This window comes from Castor canadensis, chromosome 14, assembly GCF_047511655.1.
Source record: "Castor canadensis chromosome 14, mCasCan1.hap1v2, whole genome shotgun sequence".
Classification (NCBI taxonomy): domain Eukaryota; kingdom Metazoa; phylum Chordata; class Mammalia; order Rodentia; family Castoridae; genus Castor; species Castor canadensis.
Genome location: NC_133399.1, coordinates 77,804,182 through 77,821,013, shown reverse-complemented (window position 1 = coordinate 77,821,013; position 16,832 = coordinate 77,804,182). Strand labels below are relative to the sequence as shown.

Here is a 16,832-nt window from a genome sequence, read left to right as displayed (position 1 = left end):
TTTCCTATTTTTAATTCATTTTGCTTTTATATTTTAAAATTAATTTATTTTACTTTCCTTACTATTTTTCTCTTCAAAATAATCCATGTATCCTCAATCTGGAAAACTTGAAAAAATTATAATCATATCTTTCAAATGAATTAAATCTTTATGTATTTTTGGCATAGACTTTCCAAGCAATAGATGCCTAACTAAAAGATTTATTATAGTTCTATAGAATTTTCTTTTCTTTTCCTTCCCTCCCTTTCCTTCCCAGGCTGATCTCAAATTTACAATCCTCCTGCCTCAGCCCCCCAAGTACTTGGATTATAGAGTGTGTTACCACATAGAATTTTCTTATTTTTTTCATTTTTATTAACATATATTCATTGTACAGGGGGAATTCATTGTGCCAATTTCCAAAAGCCTTACATTGCTTAGGTCACTATCACCATCTCCCCCTCCCACCACAGTCCCCTCCCCACCCCACTTAAAACAATTGCAAGAGATTTCATCGTTCTGTTTCATGTATGTATATGAAAGCCATCAACCATATAGAACTTTCATGATGACTACATAATATATAACTAAAAATCCTATCAAACCAGTTTAAGAAGTGTTTTTCAGTCTCAGTTTAAGTAGAAAAATATTTTGATTGACTTCTTTTACTAAACTATGAGGAAAGTTATTTTGAGGTATCTCCACTGTCATGGACTGGGGCTTAGCATACTCATGTTAATGCAAGGCTCCCTGGGCCTTTCCCCATCAAAGTCAATGTGACCTAGGTCTCCTTCCACCCCCACTAACAGGCTCACCCCAAAACTAGGCAATCAGCCTGATTAGGTAAGCTTTCACTAAAATATTAATGCAACAGCTCATACTATTACATTGCTAGAAACATTAGAGAACACTTGGAATGATCCTGTTTTAACCTTACAGAGTTGGTAGTAAGGAGACGTTATGTTGATATTTGAATTGAACAGTACAGATAATTTTCTTTAATTGGGAAACCAGCTCCACAGACTACAAAAGTATGCACAGCTTTCCTCACAACCTAATTTTGTAGAAGCATTTCACAAAATCACATTACATTGTCTCATTTTGATTTGTAGCCTGGTGGAATGAAGGCTGGGACATTTGAACCGTATCCATTGCATTCTGCTGACCCGTATGTGATTAAACTGGGAAGGGAGATACCCAAAGTAGGTGAAAAGATTTTCCATCCACCAGGCGGACCAAAAAGCAGGCCAACTGAAAGCATTATGATTCTGAATGTCAAAAGGTAGGAATAGCTTAGATTTAGTCCATATAACAAGAAAAAAATCTTTCTGCCTTTTAGATTTCTTCAAAATAATCTTGTATTAAGACATATCTTTAAAAATGGCAAACTTGAGTACCTTCCATCTACCTTCCCTCCCTTGCAGAATGAACTATAGTATTACTCATTTTAGACTACTTAGGTATTTGTATTTCAGGTAGCACCACATGTTAAGATTAGCTGTTTCTCAATGGGTATTTCTTAGCAACTGTGGGGAATTCTAAGGATGCTTGAGAGTTCTGTCCTTACCTTGAAATAACCCTCTGTGAAAACAGGAAATATTCTGGTCAATTAAAACTGGAAATGTCATATAGAATACTCTAAGAAATTTATGTATATTATTAAATACTATGTAGCTTTGAATCTTTGATATGCAGTACTGCAGGCCCTTTGCACTGTGTGGCTATCACCTATTATGCTGTCCTTTCTCCTTTTTAAAATTAACTCATTAATTTATTGGTGTACTGGGATTTGAACTTGGCTTCATGCTTGCTAGACAAGTGTTCTTCCACTTGAACTATGCCCCTAGCCCTGTTTTGCTTTAGTTTTTAGATAGGATCTCTTGTGCGGCTTGGCCTTGGACCATGATCCTATCATCTTCACCTCCTGAGTAGGTGGAATTAAAGGAATGAACTACTATGCCCAACCATTCCTCTATTTAAATGCATCCTTTGCTTCAGCCACATGATATACATAAATGCATAAACTAAGTTTTAGCCACCCTGCTACATTGCTAATAAGTTTGTTCATTCTGCCGTCTGTCTGCCTTCTATTACCTTTTTCTATAAAGTCTTTGCTAATATCCTCAGATGGAGCCTCTATTGAGCTTCTTTTTCTTTATTTTTTTTAATTCATTTATTCACATGTGTATACATTGTTTGGGTCATTTCTCCCCCCTTCCCCCTGCCCCCACCTTCTCCCCCCCAACCCCCTCGCTTCCAGGTGAGCTTCTTTTTCTATACAACTTTTTTTTTTTTTGACAGTCCTGGGGTTTGAACTCAGCACTTCATGCTTGCGAAGCAGGTGCTGTACCATGCCTCCAGCCCTCTATATAACCTTTTATGTATTGTGGTTATGTTGTATGCCTTACATTATAGTTATTTTGTACATGTAGCTGTTTGATTTTTATATTCTTCCAAATGCCTATTTCGCAGATGGCAAGGGCATAAAGTGCTTATGAACTAGTTATTTCTTGGGTACTTCTATACCCCAACTCAGTAGTGTTAAGTACAGAATGCTGTATATATTCCTATTGCTTTTAATCCTATAATTATTACATGCACATTTGTATTAATCCAGTGTGCATCCCATTAGGCATATTGGAATTAACATCTTTCCCACGAATTCAGTATCATTAATGGAATATCACTGTAATTATCTAGAAATAGAGTACATCCAAATTTTATATAAAGTAAAATAACCACTCCCCTAAACTCCAATACAAAATACACTGACAAAAAGCTCTGAAAATCTGGGTACCAGTGACTCCTGCTTATAATGCTTGTTACTTGGGAGGCCAATCCCAGGCCAGAAGTTTGTGAGACCCCATCTCAACCCATAACTGAGTGCAGTGGCCAGCCTGGGAGCCAGGGAGGAGGGATCTTGGAGACCTCATCTTAATGGGAAAAAGCTGGATATGGTGGATGAGCCTGTCATCCCAGCTACAGTGGGAAGTGTAACATAGGAGGTCATGGTCCAGGCCAGCTTGGGCAACAGTTCAAACCCCATCTCTAAAATAATCCGAACAAAAGGGCCTGAGCCCCGAGTTCAAATCCCAGTACCACAAAAAAAGAAAAAGAAGCTAAATAACTATGATGCCAGCAAATGGTAAATAGAAGTCAAACTATGCAGTTTATATACAATCTCTGATTTATGAGATGCTAATGTAAGTACGGTGACATCAATGAATCAGAGTCCTTATTAAATGCAATATTTGGCTGATTCCAGGGCTGTTATGTGCTGTTGATCATACATTCACATGACTAGGTTTTTGAAATATACTTTCAATGACTGATGGTGATGTAGATAAGTGTGATGATACAACTGATCTATTCATATTTCATCTCCTCTTCAAAGTACTTTGGTGACAATTTTGGGAAGTAAAATTGATTTTAACCTAGCAAAATTCAAAAAATTTTGAATTTTCATTCTGAAAGAACAAATTAGAACTGATCTGTTCCCCTATGTGAGTTTTCTTCACATAGCCCTTGGTATCAGAGTAACTTCAGGTCATTCTAACTGACATTTCATGTGGGCTAAGTTGATAGAGTATTGGTTTGGAAACAAACCCAATGCTTTTTTCCCCCTGTGTCCTTTGACCCTTACCAGTACTCTGCCCAACTTTATCTGATAGAACAGACAATAGAATTGGAATTTTCCTCAACATACCTACCCTCAACTAGATGGAATTTTTTTGTGGGTATATAGGGTGGCTCCAGATTTTCTGTGCTCGTTCCTATCCCAGAAAACAAGCCTGAGATAGTTCTGTGATGCCCCAGGATATGTTTAAGGGAGGGAGTAAAAGTGATTGGTTACTCTTTTGAAAAATGAGACCTTTACCTTATGTTTAAAATAACTTTGAGTTTATTGAAACTTTTCATTTTTACATGATCACAATTATCATCCTAAATCAAGTTTTAGATTCTTCTACTGTAATTTTAAAACCAATAAATCTTTGGGCAGTAGTAGTTAAATTTTTTTCCATAATTGTTTAAATTACATTTTCTAAACATACCTGACATTAACAAAGAGAATTTTTTTTAAGTTGGTGAGAAAATTTTGTGGGCTGGGGAATGTATGTAGCTCAGTGGTAAAGTGCTTGCCTAGCATGTGTGAGGTCCTGGGTTTGATACCCAGCACCAAAAAAAAAAAAAAAAAAAAAAAAGAAAGAAAAATGAGAAAAGAAAATTTTATTTGTGGATTATTAACATGTTAAAATTATTAGTTAAAATTTTCATGTAAAAATTATGAGAGTGTACAGAAATACTACCTCTACCTGTAAAAGTAAATATGCATTTATTTTCTAATTTTAGGGCACTAAATATGAAGAATTACAAGACTGCTTCCATACAGTCCTATTGACAACTAGAAGACAAGTAGCTTTCTAGATCCTGACTACCAGTAATTCATTATCAAGAGCTAATTATTCAAAAAATATAAAATGGGGGATAGCTCAAACATTTAAAAGAAATTTAAAACCTGTAACTTCTGTAATCTTCTTCCTGATTTTAATGCTACTACTTAATAAATAGTATTTGCTAATAATTTAACATGGGATTGCTTGTTTGTTTTTAGATCTATAATTCTAAGCAGAATCTGATGTTTACAAATTTTATGAAATGTAGTCTATCATTTGGAAGATTTTACTGCTAATGTTAAGAAATTGTAGGGCTGGAGAGGAAGAGGAGTGGTGGGGACCAGAGGGTTAGAAAGTACACAGCAAACTCTTAACTTTCTGCTGCTTGATGTATTTGAAAATTGCATTGGATAGTCATTCAAGTGTCATAACCTATCAAAACACTCAACATGAATGGTAAATATTAGATCCATTTATATTACATAATTCCTGTGTGTATGGTATTATAATGAGACAAATGTTTCAGCTTACATGGTATCATGCCTTCTATTTATAACTTATGCAAGCATCAGATTAGTCAATGGCAGGCCCAAGACGAGTCAAGGGGGAGGGGAAGGCTCTTGTTAGCTCATAGTTATAAAATTTTAAGAGGGATGAGCTTTGCTTTCAGTGTCTTCTTGTGTTCCTCTCTGGCTCACCCAAACTGCCTCTCCTAGAGTATTCCACCTCAGTTCTACCCTTGAATTCCCTAGTTACTTCTTCTCCTTCACCTGCCCCATCCCTTAAAATATCTATACAGGTGCCAACTCATGATATGATGTGCTATGCACACTGAGAGCCTAATAAAGTGAAGAGCATTTTGTCAAGTGTAAAGGGAACCCACTGGACTTGGAGAGGCAAAGATGATACAAACATGAAAGAAATATCTGTTCTTAAAAGATACAACTTAAGTATATTAGTGTTATTCATTGTGATCATTCAATAGAGGCAGGGGATGGTGGTGTTTGTATTTAAAAAGAGAAAATTTAAATATTAAAATATACTGGGGAAGTTATTTTAGATCAGTATTGCTTTCTTAGTACATGTCCCTCTGCCAGTGGAGGCTTCTAAGAGCTGGAAATCTGACGGTAGAGAGACTGTAGGACTCTTTTGGGGGACCCATTTTTTTTCAATGGTTGGAAGACTATGTTAAGCCTTATATATATATATATATATGGCTTTCAGAGAGGGTGAAGATAGTACAGGGATTTTTTTACTATTTGTTAAATTTGTTTATAAATTTATAATTAATCAGTATGCTAGTAACATAACATCCTAACATTACCATGTGTTGACACTGGTCTTCACAATAGGAATGGCTTTACCACATACACAAACCTGAATCAAATTTATAGTTATAGATTGATAAATATTACCAAACAAGCCTTACAAATGTGTGTATTCTTTTGAGATAATAGGTTTATATTTATAGATTTTAGTAAATTTTACATAATTGCCCATTTAACTCTTTTGTTATCTGTAATTAATTTTAATAATGTCTTTTTAAAACAATGCATGTTTCAAACAGTGTTTTTGAAATGTAAAAGAAGCAGTATGACCAATGGCAGATTTTTAATCTAGATTTTACATTATATCAATTTGCAGAAAAACAAATGCAGAAACCAGTAGCAAGAATAGTGAGGCATTTAAACAAATCCAGATTTTTAAGTTTATTGTTTGTTTTTTGGCAGTACACTTGCTGGGCATCACACTTGCTAGGCAAATGCTCTTCTATTTAAGCCATGCCTCCAGCACATATTCAGATTTTTGAGAGCATGAGGAGAAAAACACCTCAATTGGAGAGTGCAAACTATGATGCCCGTTGATTCCTTCCTTACAATTGTTGTTTCTTTTTTTAGTTTTGGAAAAATGCAACAATATGTAGTTACCTGTGAAAGAGGACTAACTTCAGATTCACACACGACAACGGACATTGGCGTCCTGGCTCTTGATGACTTAGACATTAAGTTACTTACGTTCCCATTACAATGCCAGTATAAATCAAGTAGCTTTCTGTATCCACCATCAGTGAATAAAGGAAGAAATAAGCTTGGTTAGCCAGATAGTAACCTCTGCTACAAATCATCTAACCACATTTGTTTAAGGCTCAAATTCCATATGCATTATATGGTAATATGTTTATGTTTGTTAATAATTTAGTCTTCACCTAGCAAATTAAGAAATGGAGGCAGAGAAAGATTCAGTATCTTGTTCAAGTAGCACAGAAAGTTGCAAAGTTGGGCATTTTGTCTGCTTTGAACCATCAATTTATCATTATATTTTGTTCCGAGGTAAATTTCTCAGTTTTGCACAGAAAAAAAAATGTGATTCTTAAATGTCTTCAAGTTACATTATTTACTCTATAGCCTTTATCAAAATTAGAGAGCAGGTAAGATGGTATTTATTTACTTGGAGGATATGAAATATTGATCACAAGCTAATTTTCTAAAGACTGGGAAGGTCTGTTTCCAGTTCATTCTTCCCCACACCTTATCAAGGACACTGGTTAGAATTCTATGGGAGGTAGCTAGATAGAAAAAAATTATCCTACATAAAAATCTTCACAAAGAAATTTGGAATCATTACACTTCAGTTAGGAAGAGACCTAAAATGTTATCTTGTCTAAACTTCTTGATGTTTAACAGTCTTTTAAATTTACCTACCAAGTAAATATCCAGTGTATGCCTGATACTCTCTAATATAGTGACACTTTATTCACTCATTATTCAGCTAGTAAATATTGAGAGGCTACTATGTTCCAAGCCTGGCTCTGGGCACTCAGATGCAGCAGTAAACAAAATAGACAAAGATAGGTTAAAAGGATGCACCTTACTTTTTAGTTAGTTGCTTGTTTTATATTGTTAATGTTTTTTAATATTAATATTTTATTTTAAAATTAATATTTTATTTTATGGTAATAAAACTTACTATTCTTTAATTTTAGTTCTGTATTTAAATAGTTGCTGTGTCATCATTAGTTCTTTTGTCAATACTTAAATTTTTAGATTTATGTTTGATTTACAGGGTTTAATCATCAATATATACCATTTAACTATTAAGTTCTTCCTACCAATTAAGCATTACAAAATGAAGGGATGCAAAAAAGGCATACTATGTAAATCTAAAGATAACTAGGGTGCCTATATTAATATCAAAGGCTTAGAATTTGGGATATCACCAGGGGTAAATAGTCATTTCATAATAATAAAGGAACCAGCTTACCAACAGGACATACTAGTGCTAAAAGTGTGTGCAAACATTAAAGGACCTTAAAACATGAAACGAACATGGTCAGAATGAAGAAATTTACTTCTCTATCTTCTCAGCATTTTTTAGTACAAGTTGACAGAAGATCAGTAAAGATAAAGATTTCTTCAGCCACATTTACTGAGTTAGTATTTATAAAACACTCCATAAAACAAGAGCAGAATATATATTCAAGTTAACATGAAGTGTTAATATGGATAGACCATATTCTGGGCAATTAAACAGGTCTCAATAAATTTGAAAATATAAATTATACAAGCATGTTCTCTGATCATAACACAACTAAATTATAAATCAATAACAGAAAAATATCTAAAAATCACCAAATATTTGAAGGTCAAGCAATTCACTTCTAAATCTTCCCTTGAGTCAAAGATTAACCAAGAGAAAGAGGAAATATTTTGAACTAAATGGATATTAAATATATCTAACTGTATGATGCAGGTAGTGCTTGAGTGGAAAATTATACCTTTAAATATATATAGTAGAGAGAAATAAAGGGTTCAAGCCAATTACCTGATCTTTCACCTTAAGAAACTAGAAAAAATGCAAATGAAGCTCCAAATCAGTAGAAGGAGATTATTAAAATAGGATCAAAAATCAAGAAACCAATAGAGAAAAATCAGTGTAACAAGAAGTTGGTATCCTTCGCTTCCCTTCCTCTCCTCCTTCCCTTCCCTTCTTCCTTCCCTCCCTTCTCCTCTGCTTTCCACTCCTCCCCTCCCTTCCCTTTCTCTCCCTTCATTTCCCTTTCTCTCCCCTCTCTTCCTTCCCTTCCTTTCCCTTCCTCTTTCCTCCATTCCTTCCCTTCCCTTCTCTTATTTTATCATTTTTACATTTATTTATATGTATATACATTGTTTGGGCCACTTCTGGGAAGAATCTGTTCTGCCCTCTTGTTCTCCAATTTTGTTGAAGACAAAGCATAAGAGATAATAAGACATAGCATTTTGCTACTTTGAGATAAAGCTAGCTATACAGAGAGATTCCTAGCATTGCTTCCATGCACATGTGTATTACAACCCGAATTGGTTAATCTCTATCAGACCTCTTCACACCTTCCTGGTCTTCCTCCCATAGTGGCCTCTGCCAGTTTAAGATTACTTTGTTTGCTCCTTTACCATGAGCACATCGTCCACATTCAAGTTTTAGGTTTCTTTTCCTTTCCCTATTCCTTCTGTGTGCATTCTTCCCTTAGTGTGTGACCCATGTCCAATAATATTACTACATTTGTTTTAGGTCTATAATCTGCATATGAGGGAGAACATGCGATCTTTGGCCTTCTGAGCCTGGCTAACTTTGCTTAAGATGATGTTCTCCAGTTCCATCCATTTAATTGCAAATGACAAAATTTCATTCTTCCTTATAATTGAATAAGATTCCATTGTGTATAAATACCACATTTTCTTAATCCATTTGTCAGTAGTGGGTCATCTTGGCTGTTTCCATCGCTTGGCTATTATAAATACTGCTGCAATAAATGTAGTGTGCGGGTGCCTTTGTTATAACCTGAGTCACATTCCTTTGGGTATATCCCTAGGAGTGGTATTGCTGGATCATATGGCAGATCTATGTTTAGTTTTTTAAGAAGCTTCCATATTGTTTTCCAAAGTGGTTGTACTAGCTTACATTCCCACTAGCAGTGTATGATGGTTCCTTTTTCCCCCACATCCTCGCCAACATTTGTTCTTGGTGGTTAACTATTCTAACAGGAGTGAGATGGAATCTTAGTGTGGTTTTGATTTGCATTTCCTCTATGGCAAGGGATGTTGAGCATATTTTTATGTGCTTTTTAGCTATTTGGACTTCTTCCTTTGAAAAAGTTGTTTAATTCATTTGCCCACTTCTTTATTGGTTCATTGAATTTTGGGGAGTTTTGTTTTTTGCGCTCCCTCTATATTCTGGTCATCAGTCCTTTGTCTGCTGTATAGCTAGCTAATATTTTCTCCCACTTTGTGGGTGGTCTCTTCAATTTAGAGACCATTTCTTTTGTTGTGCAAAAGCTTTTTAATTTCAAATAGTTCCATTTGTCCATCCTTTCTCTTAGTTGCTAAACTGCTGGAGTTCTACTGAGAAAATCTTTGCCTATATCCATTATTACAGAGTATTCCCTGCTCTTTCCTATACTAACTGCAAGGTTATGGGTCTGATATTAAGGTCATTAATCCACTTTGAGTTGATACTAGTACAGGGTTATAAGCAAGGATGTAGTTTCAGTTTTCTGCAGGCAGATAACCAGTTTTCTCAGCAACATTTGTTGAACAGGCTGTCTTTTCTCCATTGTATGTTTTTGGCACCTTTGTCAAAAATAAGATGGGCATAGCTGTGTGGATTCATATCTGGGTCCTTTACTCTGTTTCACTGGTCTTCATATCTGTTTTTGTGCCAGTACCATGCTGTTTTTATTGCTATGGCTCTGTAGTATAGCTTGAAGTCAAGTATTGTGATACCTCCAGTGTTGCTCTTTTTGCTCAGTATTGCCTTTGCTATTCATGGTCTTTTGTGTTTCCAAATGAACTTTAGGGTAGATTTTTCAATCTCTGTGATGAATGTCATTGGGATTTTTATGGGAATTGTGTTGAACATGTAGATTGCTTTTGGTAGTGTAGCCATTTTTACTATGTTGATTCTGCCAATCCATGAGCATGGGAGATCTTTCCACCTTCTGTAGTCTTCCTCCATCTCTTTCTTCAGTGGTTTGTAGTTCTCCTTATAAAAGTCATTTACATCCTTTGTTAAATTTATTCCTAGGTATTTGATTTTCTTTGAGGCTATTGTAAATGGAATTGTTTTGCTATATTCCTTCTCAATTTGTTCATTGCTGGTATATAGAAAGGATGCTGATTTTTGTAAGTTGATTTTGTATCCTGCTGCATTGCTGAAGCTGTTTATGGTGTCTAGGAGTTTTTGGGTCTTTGAGGTATAGGATCATGTCTATAAATAGGGATACTATGACTATTTCTTTACTTACTTGTATTCCTTTTATTTCTTCTTCTTGCCTTATTGCTCTGGCTAGGAATTCCAAGACTATATTGAATAAGAGTGGGGAGAGTGGGCACCCTTGTCTCATTCCTGATTTTAGGAGAAATGGTTTCAGTTTTTCTCCATTAAGTATGATATTGGCTATAGGTTTGTCATATATAGCTTTTATAATGTTGAGGTACATTACTTCTATTCCTATTTTTCTTAGAGCTTTTATCATGAAATGGTGTTGAATCTTACCAAAGGCTTTTTATGCATCTGTTGAGATGATCAGGTGGTTTTTGTCTTTGCTTCTATTAATGTGCTATGTTATGTTACATTTGTTGATTTGTGTATGTTGAACCATCCCTGCATCCCTGGGATGAAGTTGAATTGGTCATGGCGAATGATATTTCTGATACATTGTTGTATTTGGTTTGCCATTATTTTATTAAGGATTTTTATATCAATGTTCATTAAAGAGATTAGACTATAGTTCTCACTTTCAGCTGTGTCTTTGTCTGCTTTTGGGATGAGAGTAATATTGACTTCATAGAATGAGTTAGGCAGTGTTCCTTCCCTTCCTATTTCATGGAAAAGTTTAAGGAGGGTTGGTATCAGTTCTTCTTAAAAGGTCTGATAGAATTCAGCTGAGAATCCATCAGGTCCTGGACTTTTCTTTTTTGGGAGACTCTTTATTGCTGCTTCAGTTTCATTACTTGCTATTGATCTGTTTAGGTGGTTAATATCTTCTTGGTTCAGTTTTGGATGGTCATAACTATCTAGAAATTTGTTCATTTCTTCAAGATTTTCCAATTTATTGGAATATTGGTTCTCAAAGTAGTCTCTGATGATTCTCTGGATTTCCTTGGTGTTTATTGTTATCCCTTTTGTTTCTGATTTTACTAATTTGGGTCTTTTTTCTCATTTTAGTCAGATTTTCCAGGGGCTTTTCAATCTTATTTTTTCAAAGAACCAGCCTTTTGTTTCATTGGCTCTTTGTATGGTTTTTTGGTCTGTATTTCATTAATTTTGGCCTTTATTTTTATTATTTCTCTCCTTCTGCTTGTTTTAGGTTTAGCTTGTTCTTGTTTTCTAGTACTTTGAGATGCACTCAGGGCTATAAACTTTCCTCTTGTGATTGGCTTTGCTGTGTCCTATATATTCTGGTAGGTGGTGTTTTCATTTTCATTAACTTCCAGGAATCTTGATTTTTCTGTCTTATTTATTTTATGACCCATTGATCATTGAACAATGTGTTTATCAGCCTTCAATAATTTGCATTTTTTCTGCTGTTTTTGTTGTTGAGTTCTAGTTTTAATGCATCATGATGAGATAGAATGAAGGGGGGTATTTCTATTTTCTTATATTTGCTGAGGCTTGCTGTGTGCCCTTAAGATATGCTCTATTTTGGAGAAAGTTCCATGGGCTGCTAAGAAGAATGTATATTGTGCTGCTGTTGGATGAAATATTCTGTAGACATTAGTTAGGGCCATTTGATGTGTGGTGTCATTTAGTTCTAGGATTTCTTTGTTGATATTTTGCTTGTGTGACCTATCTATTTGTGATAGAGGGGTATTAAAGTCTCCCACTAGGACTTGTTGGAGTCTATAAATGCTTTTAAGTCCTTTAGTGTATGTTGATGAAATTGGATGACATTGGGTGCATATAGGTTTATAATTGTTATTTTCTTTCAATGTATTGTCCTTTTTATTAGTATGAAATGTCTTTCTTTATCTCATTTGAAGTCTACTTTTTCTGATATGAGTATTTCTACTCCTGCCTGTTTTGGGGGGCCATTCGCTTGGTAAATCTTCCAACCTTTCACCCAAAGCCAGTGTCAATAAGATGAGTCACTTGTAAATAACAGATTGTTGGATCTTCCTTTTTAATTCAGTTTGCCAAACAGTGTCTTTTTATGGGGCAGTTGAGTCCACTGACCTTGTGTGTTAATATTGATCGGTATGTGGTGATTCCTGCCATTTTTTTGGTTTTTTTAAGGATTTGTGTGCAGCCAAATCAGTGTTACTCTCTGATTGTCTTTTCTTCTCCTATGGTTTGACACTTCCATTGTTTTGTTTGCTGTTATCTTCTGTGTCAGAATTCCTTGTAGAATCTTCTGTACTGGTGGCTTGGTGGTCATATATTGTTTTTCTGTTTATTGTGGAAGAGTTTTATTGCTCCCTCAGTTTTGAATGGTAGTTTTGCTGGGCAGAATATTCTAGGGCTGAAGTTATTTTCATTCGGTGCCCAAAATATCTCACTCCAAGCCCTTCTTGTTTTTAAGGTTTCCATTGAGAAATCTGCTGTGATTTTGATGGGTTTACCTTTACATATTGTTTTTTCTCTCTTACAGGCTTTAATAATCTTTCTCTATTCTCTGTGCTTGTTTTAAAGATGATATGCAATAGGGTAGTTCTATTTTGATCAGGTCTGTTTGGTGTTCTGGAGGCTTCCTGTACCCAAACGGGCAAAACTTTCTTGAAATTTGGGAAATTATCTGTTATTTTATTGAATGTATCACATATCGCTTTGGCATGCACCTCTTCTCCTTCTTCAATGCCCATGATTCTCAGGTTTGGTCTTTTGATGGAGTTGCTGAGTTCTTGCATATTCCTTTCACAGCTCTTGACTTGTTTGACTAAGATTTATACTGTTTTTTCTTTAATTTCTATTTTATCTTTGAGCTCTGAGATTCTGTCTTCCACTTGTTCTAGTCTGCTGGAGTGGCCTTCCACTGTGTTTTTTGTTTGACTAAAGGGACTTTTTATTTCCAGGATTTATGTTTGATTTTTTTCTGAGGTTTTCCATATCTTTGTTCAACTTCTCTTTTGTATTTTGTATTGTTATCTTCAATTCATGTATCTCTCTTTTTATAATGTCCTTTGTTTCACTTTGGTTGTTGTTGAAGTCTTCTCTGAGTTCATTTATTTCTGTGTCTTTTCATGTTATTTTTGGTGTCTTAAAATTTCTCAAGTGCGTCTTGTACATTCTGGTTAACCATTTCTAGGATCTTCTCCATGACTTTCTCAGAGATTTCTTCTTTGAGGGTGTTTTGGTGGGTGTCATTGGGCTCTTTAGTGACATTTATCATTTTGTTGGGGTCAGAAACTGGGTATCCATTTTCTTCATTTCCCACTGAATTCTCTATTATTTTTTTGAGGAGAGTGGTTACCATACTTTTTTCTTCTTCCCATCACTCCACTTGGTGCTGTGCAATTATGTTCTTTATCTGGTAATTGGTGGTTTTAATTGGCTGCTTTCTTTCCCTTGATTCAATTTTGTGTTGTGATTGACTTGGTTGTTAGCTAAGTTGATGTGCTCTTTCTGTCCCTGGCTTGGAGGTATAATTTAGCAATAACAAATTCACAGGTTCAATGCCAGACCAGTTGTTTACATATTATATAGAAAACCCCTTGGTGATGTATAAACAGTAGGAGTTGGAAGGGGATAATGATTATTAGGCTTGATATAGAAATTTGGGAAATTGGTAAAGATGGCATAAAAGGGGGAGCAGGAAAAGAGGTGGGTAAGTGGGGGAAGGGATAGGGGCTGCTGGATTTTGTGGCCCTTATGCCTGTTTGGGTGTATTTCTGTTATAGTAGTGAAGGGTACTTGTGTCAGGGATTGCAGGGGGCTGGTATTGTGTACAGTTGGTACAGTCGGCTAGTCAGCAGGTGGTGAGTATATAGGAGGGCGGGGTAGTGTGGTGACAGGTTGGGGGAGCAAATGAGGGGAAGATGAAGATGGGAGAGAGTGGATGAGATGGGGAAGAGAGAGTAGTTGGGAGGGAGAACAGTGGATTATAGCACAGGAAAAGGAGGGAAAGTAAGGGCATAAAATAGGGATAAGCAGTGATGGTGAAAATAATAATACAGAAACACAGAAACACACACACACACACACACACACACACACACACACATATGCACAACAAAAAACACCAGGTACAGGAACAATGAAAAGTTCAGTTTTTTGGTAAAAGTTCTGGAGTTATTCCTTAAGCATCCAATCCTGGTATTGGTGTACAGTCAGGAGCTCTGATGTGTTCTCACCAGGTCTGGCTTGTGAGTAGTATTTGGTTTCTTCTGTCCACAGTGTTAGTTGCAAGTGGGAGGTGATGTAGGTCTGCCAGTTCGTGCAAGGTGGTCAGAACTGTTGTTTTTCACCAGGCAGCAACTGTGTTGGCCTTCAGCTGCAACTGTTTGGTCAGCTCCTCCCCTAGCAAGGTGGGGCAATTCAGGTTTGAATGCTGGCCTCTGTCCCACAAGATCAGCTACAGGATATACCACTTGCCCTGCTTTGGGAGGTTGGCCTGTCACCCCACCCTGCTCTCAGCCTTTATGCCTCTTCTGACCTCTGCATGGTGCTATCAGCTCCTCTGGGAGGTTGGCTTTTTACCCTGCCCCCACTCTCAGCCTTTGTTTCTCGATCCATGCTCTTTCACTGAGCATTCAGCATCTTGCCCCACCCCTGTTCTCCAGGGTGGGTTCAGCATTCCACCCTCCTTCACTGTTGGTGTTAGTTTATAGTTCCCTGTTTATTCTTTTCACTTTTGCTGGTGGTGGGGGTGGGTGTTTCAGTCGCCCAGGGGCTGCATGGATTATGCTCCCAGGTGGGTGGTTAGGAGAGTCACTTGTGGTACATGATGCTCACCTGTTTGTTCTACAGATTCATGCACACAGCTTTGAGCTGGCTGGTGGGGAGAAATGTTGCTGCTTTTCTTATGCAGGATGTAAGGAGGTTTTCCACAGGCTAGGGGTCCAGAAATTTGCAGATTGATGCTTTGTCTTCTGCTTGTTGGCGGGGGAGAAGAGAAATGGTCAGGGGGCTTTTTTCCTAGGGCCGGATCCACCTTGCTGGCTGTGGTGCATGGGATTTTCATGGCTGTTAGGTGCAATTAAAGACTGATTTAAGGGTCAGTCTTTGAATTTTATGTGCACCTAATGTGAGGGCAGTTATTATTTTGGCTAGAAGTGATCAGAATTCAAGTGTAGCTTTGAAGTCTCATGGTGGTTTCTGGAGTCATGGAGCTTAGGATTTCTGATTCCATATCCTAACCGCCATCTTGGATCTCCCTAGAGAAGCTGGTTTTCAAAAGAAGCAATGAAAGTGATAAAATCCTAGCTACACTGATAAAGACAAAAATGGAGAACCCCAAACTATCAGTGTTAGAAATATAGTACATTACTACAAGTCTTCTGCCATTGCTTTGAAAACATATGAAATATGCAAATTCCTTAGAACATAAAAATGGACCAAAATGGACTAAAGAGAAATAGAAAACTGAATAGTTCTTTATCTATCAATGAAATACATTTTGCAAAGAAAGACGTTCCTGTTTAGAAAACCCCAGGCTCTCTGGTGGATTCTACTATGTATTTAGAAAGAAATAACAGGAATACTAATCCTACACTAATTCTTTCAGGAAACAGAAGAGGAGAGAATACTTCCCAACACATTTTAAAAGACCAGAATTTTCCTGATACTAAAGTTTGATGAAGACATTAAAAGAAAATATATAGGCCAGTATCCTTTTCAGTATAGAAGCAGAAATCTTTAACTAAAACATTACTATGAAATTGAATCCATGAATATACATTAAAAGAATAGTTCAACATGACATGGTAGGGTTTATTCCAGTAATGTAAGGTTGGTTAAAATGCTTCAAAGTGTTGTTTTTTTTGTTGTTATTGTTTGTTTTTTACCATATTACCAGATCAAATGAGAAAAAAAACATGATTATCTCAATAAATGAAGAAAAACATTTGATAAAATTCAACAAGTAATTATATAGCAAATCATCCTGGAAGATACTGTCACTCTTTGGAGAGTAAAGGGCAGTTTTGCTTACAACCTTGGAGCTACAGAGGAGATGGGGCAGGCATCTTACTATTGGTAAAATAATGTTTCCATCCAGAGCAAAGAACAGGTGTACTTACTACATACTGTACAAGATTTGCCTTTAATAAACGCAGGGTTTCTTTTATAACACAACACACTGTGTGGTCCTCTTCATGCTGCCCATAGGAATTGGGGCTTGGAGAACCAATGCAAAAATGCCAGTACTCTGGCTATTGCTACCATTGTGAATAACAAACTCTTCTTTATCCCTCACCTAGAACTTGTGTGTCTTTCACTAGGCTCCATGAAATGGTGGTAGGCTAACATATTAGAGTATTAGTTCATTAA

The 16,832-nt window shown here is 36.3% G+C and overlaps 1 protein-coding gene across 6 annotated transcripts in view; it reads left to right on the top strand.

The window, feature by feature from the left end:
- Positions 1 to 16,227, top strand: part of Cfap96 (cilia and flagella associated protein 96) — a 43,285-nt gene extending 27,058 nt beyond the window's left edge. For 4 of the 6 annotated variants that reach the window (XM_074054850.1, XM_074054849.1, XM_074054847.1 and 1 more), the window contains 2 exons: positions 1,092 to 1,261; positions 4,330 to 4,569. In XM_074054850.1, coding sequence (XP_073910951.1) covers positions 1,092 to 1,261; positions 4,330 to 4,378 — 219 coding nt within the window. In that variant the 3' untranslated portion in view covers positions 4,379 to 4,569. Of the gene's footprint in view, positions 1 to 1,091; positions 1,262 to 4,329; positions 4,573 to 16,068 lie in introns of those variants that run through there. The other 2 variants (XM_074054852.1, XM_074054851.1) reach the window with 2 other exon arrangements.
- Positions 16,228 to 16,832: the final 605 nt, after the last annotated feature.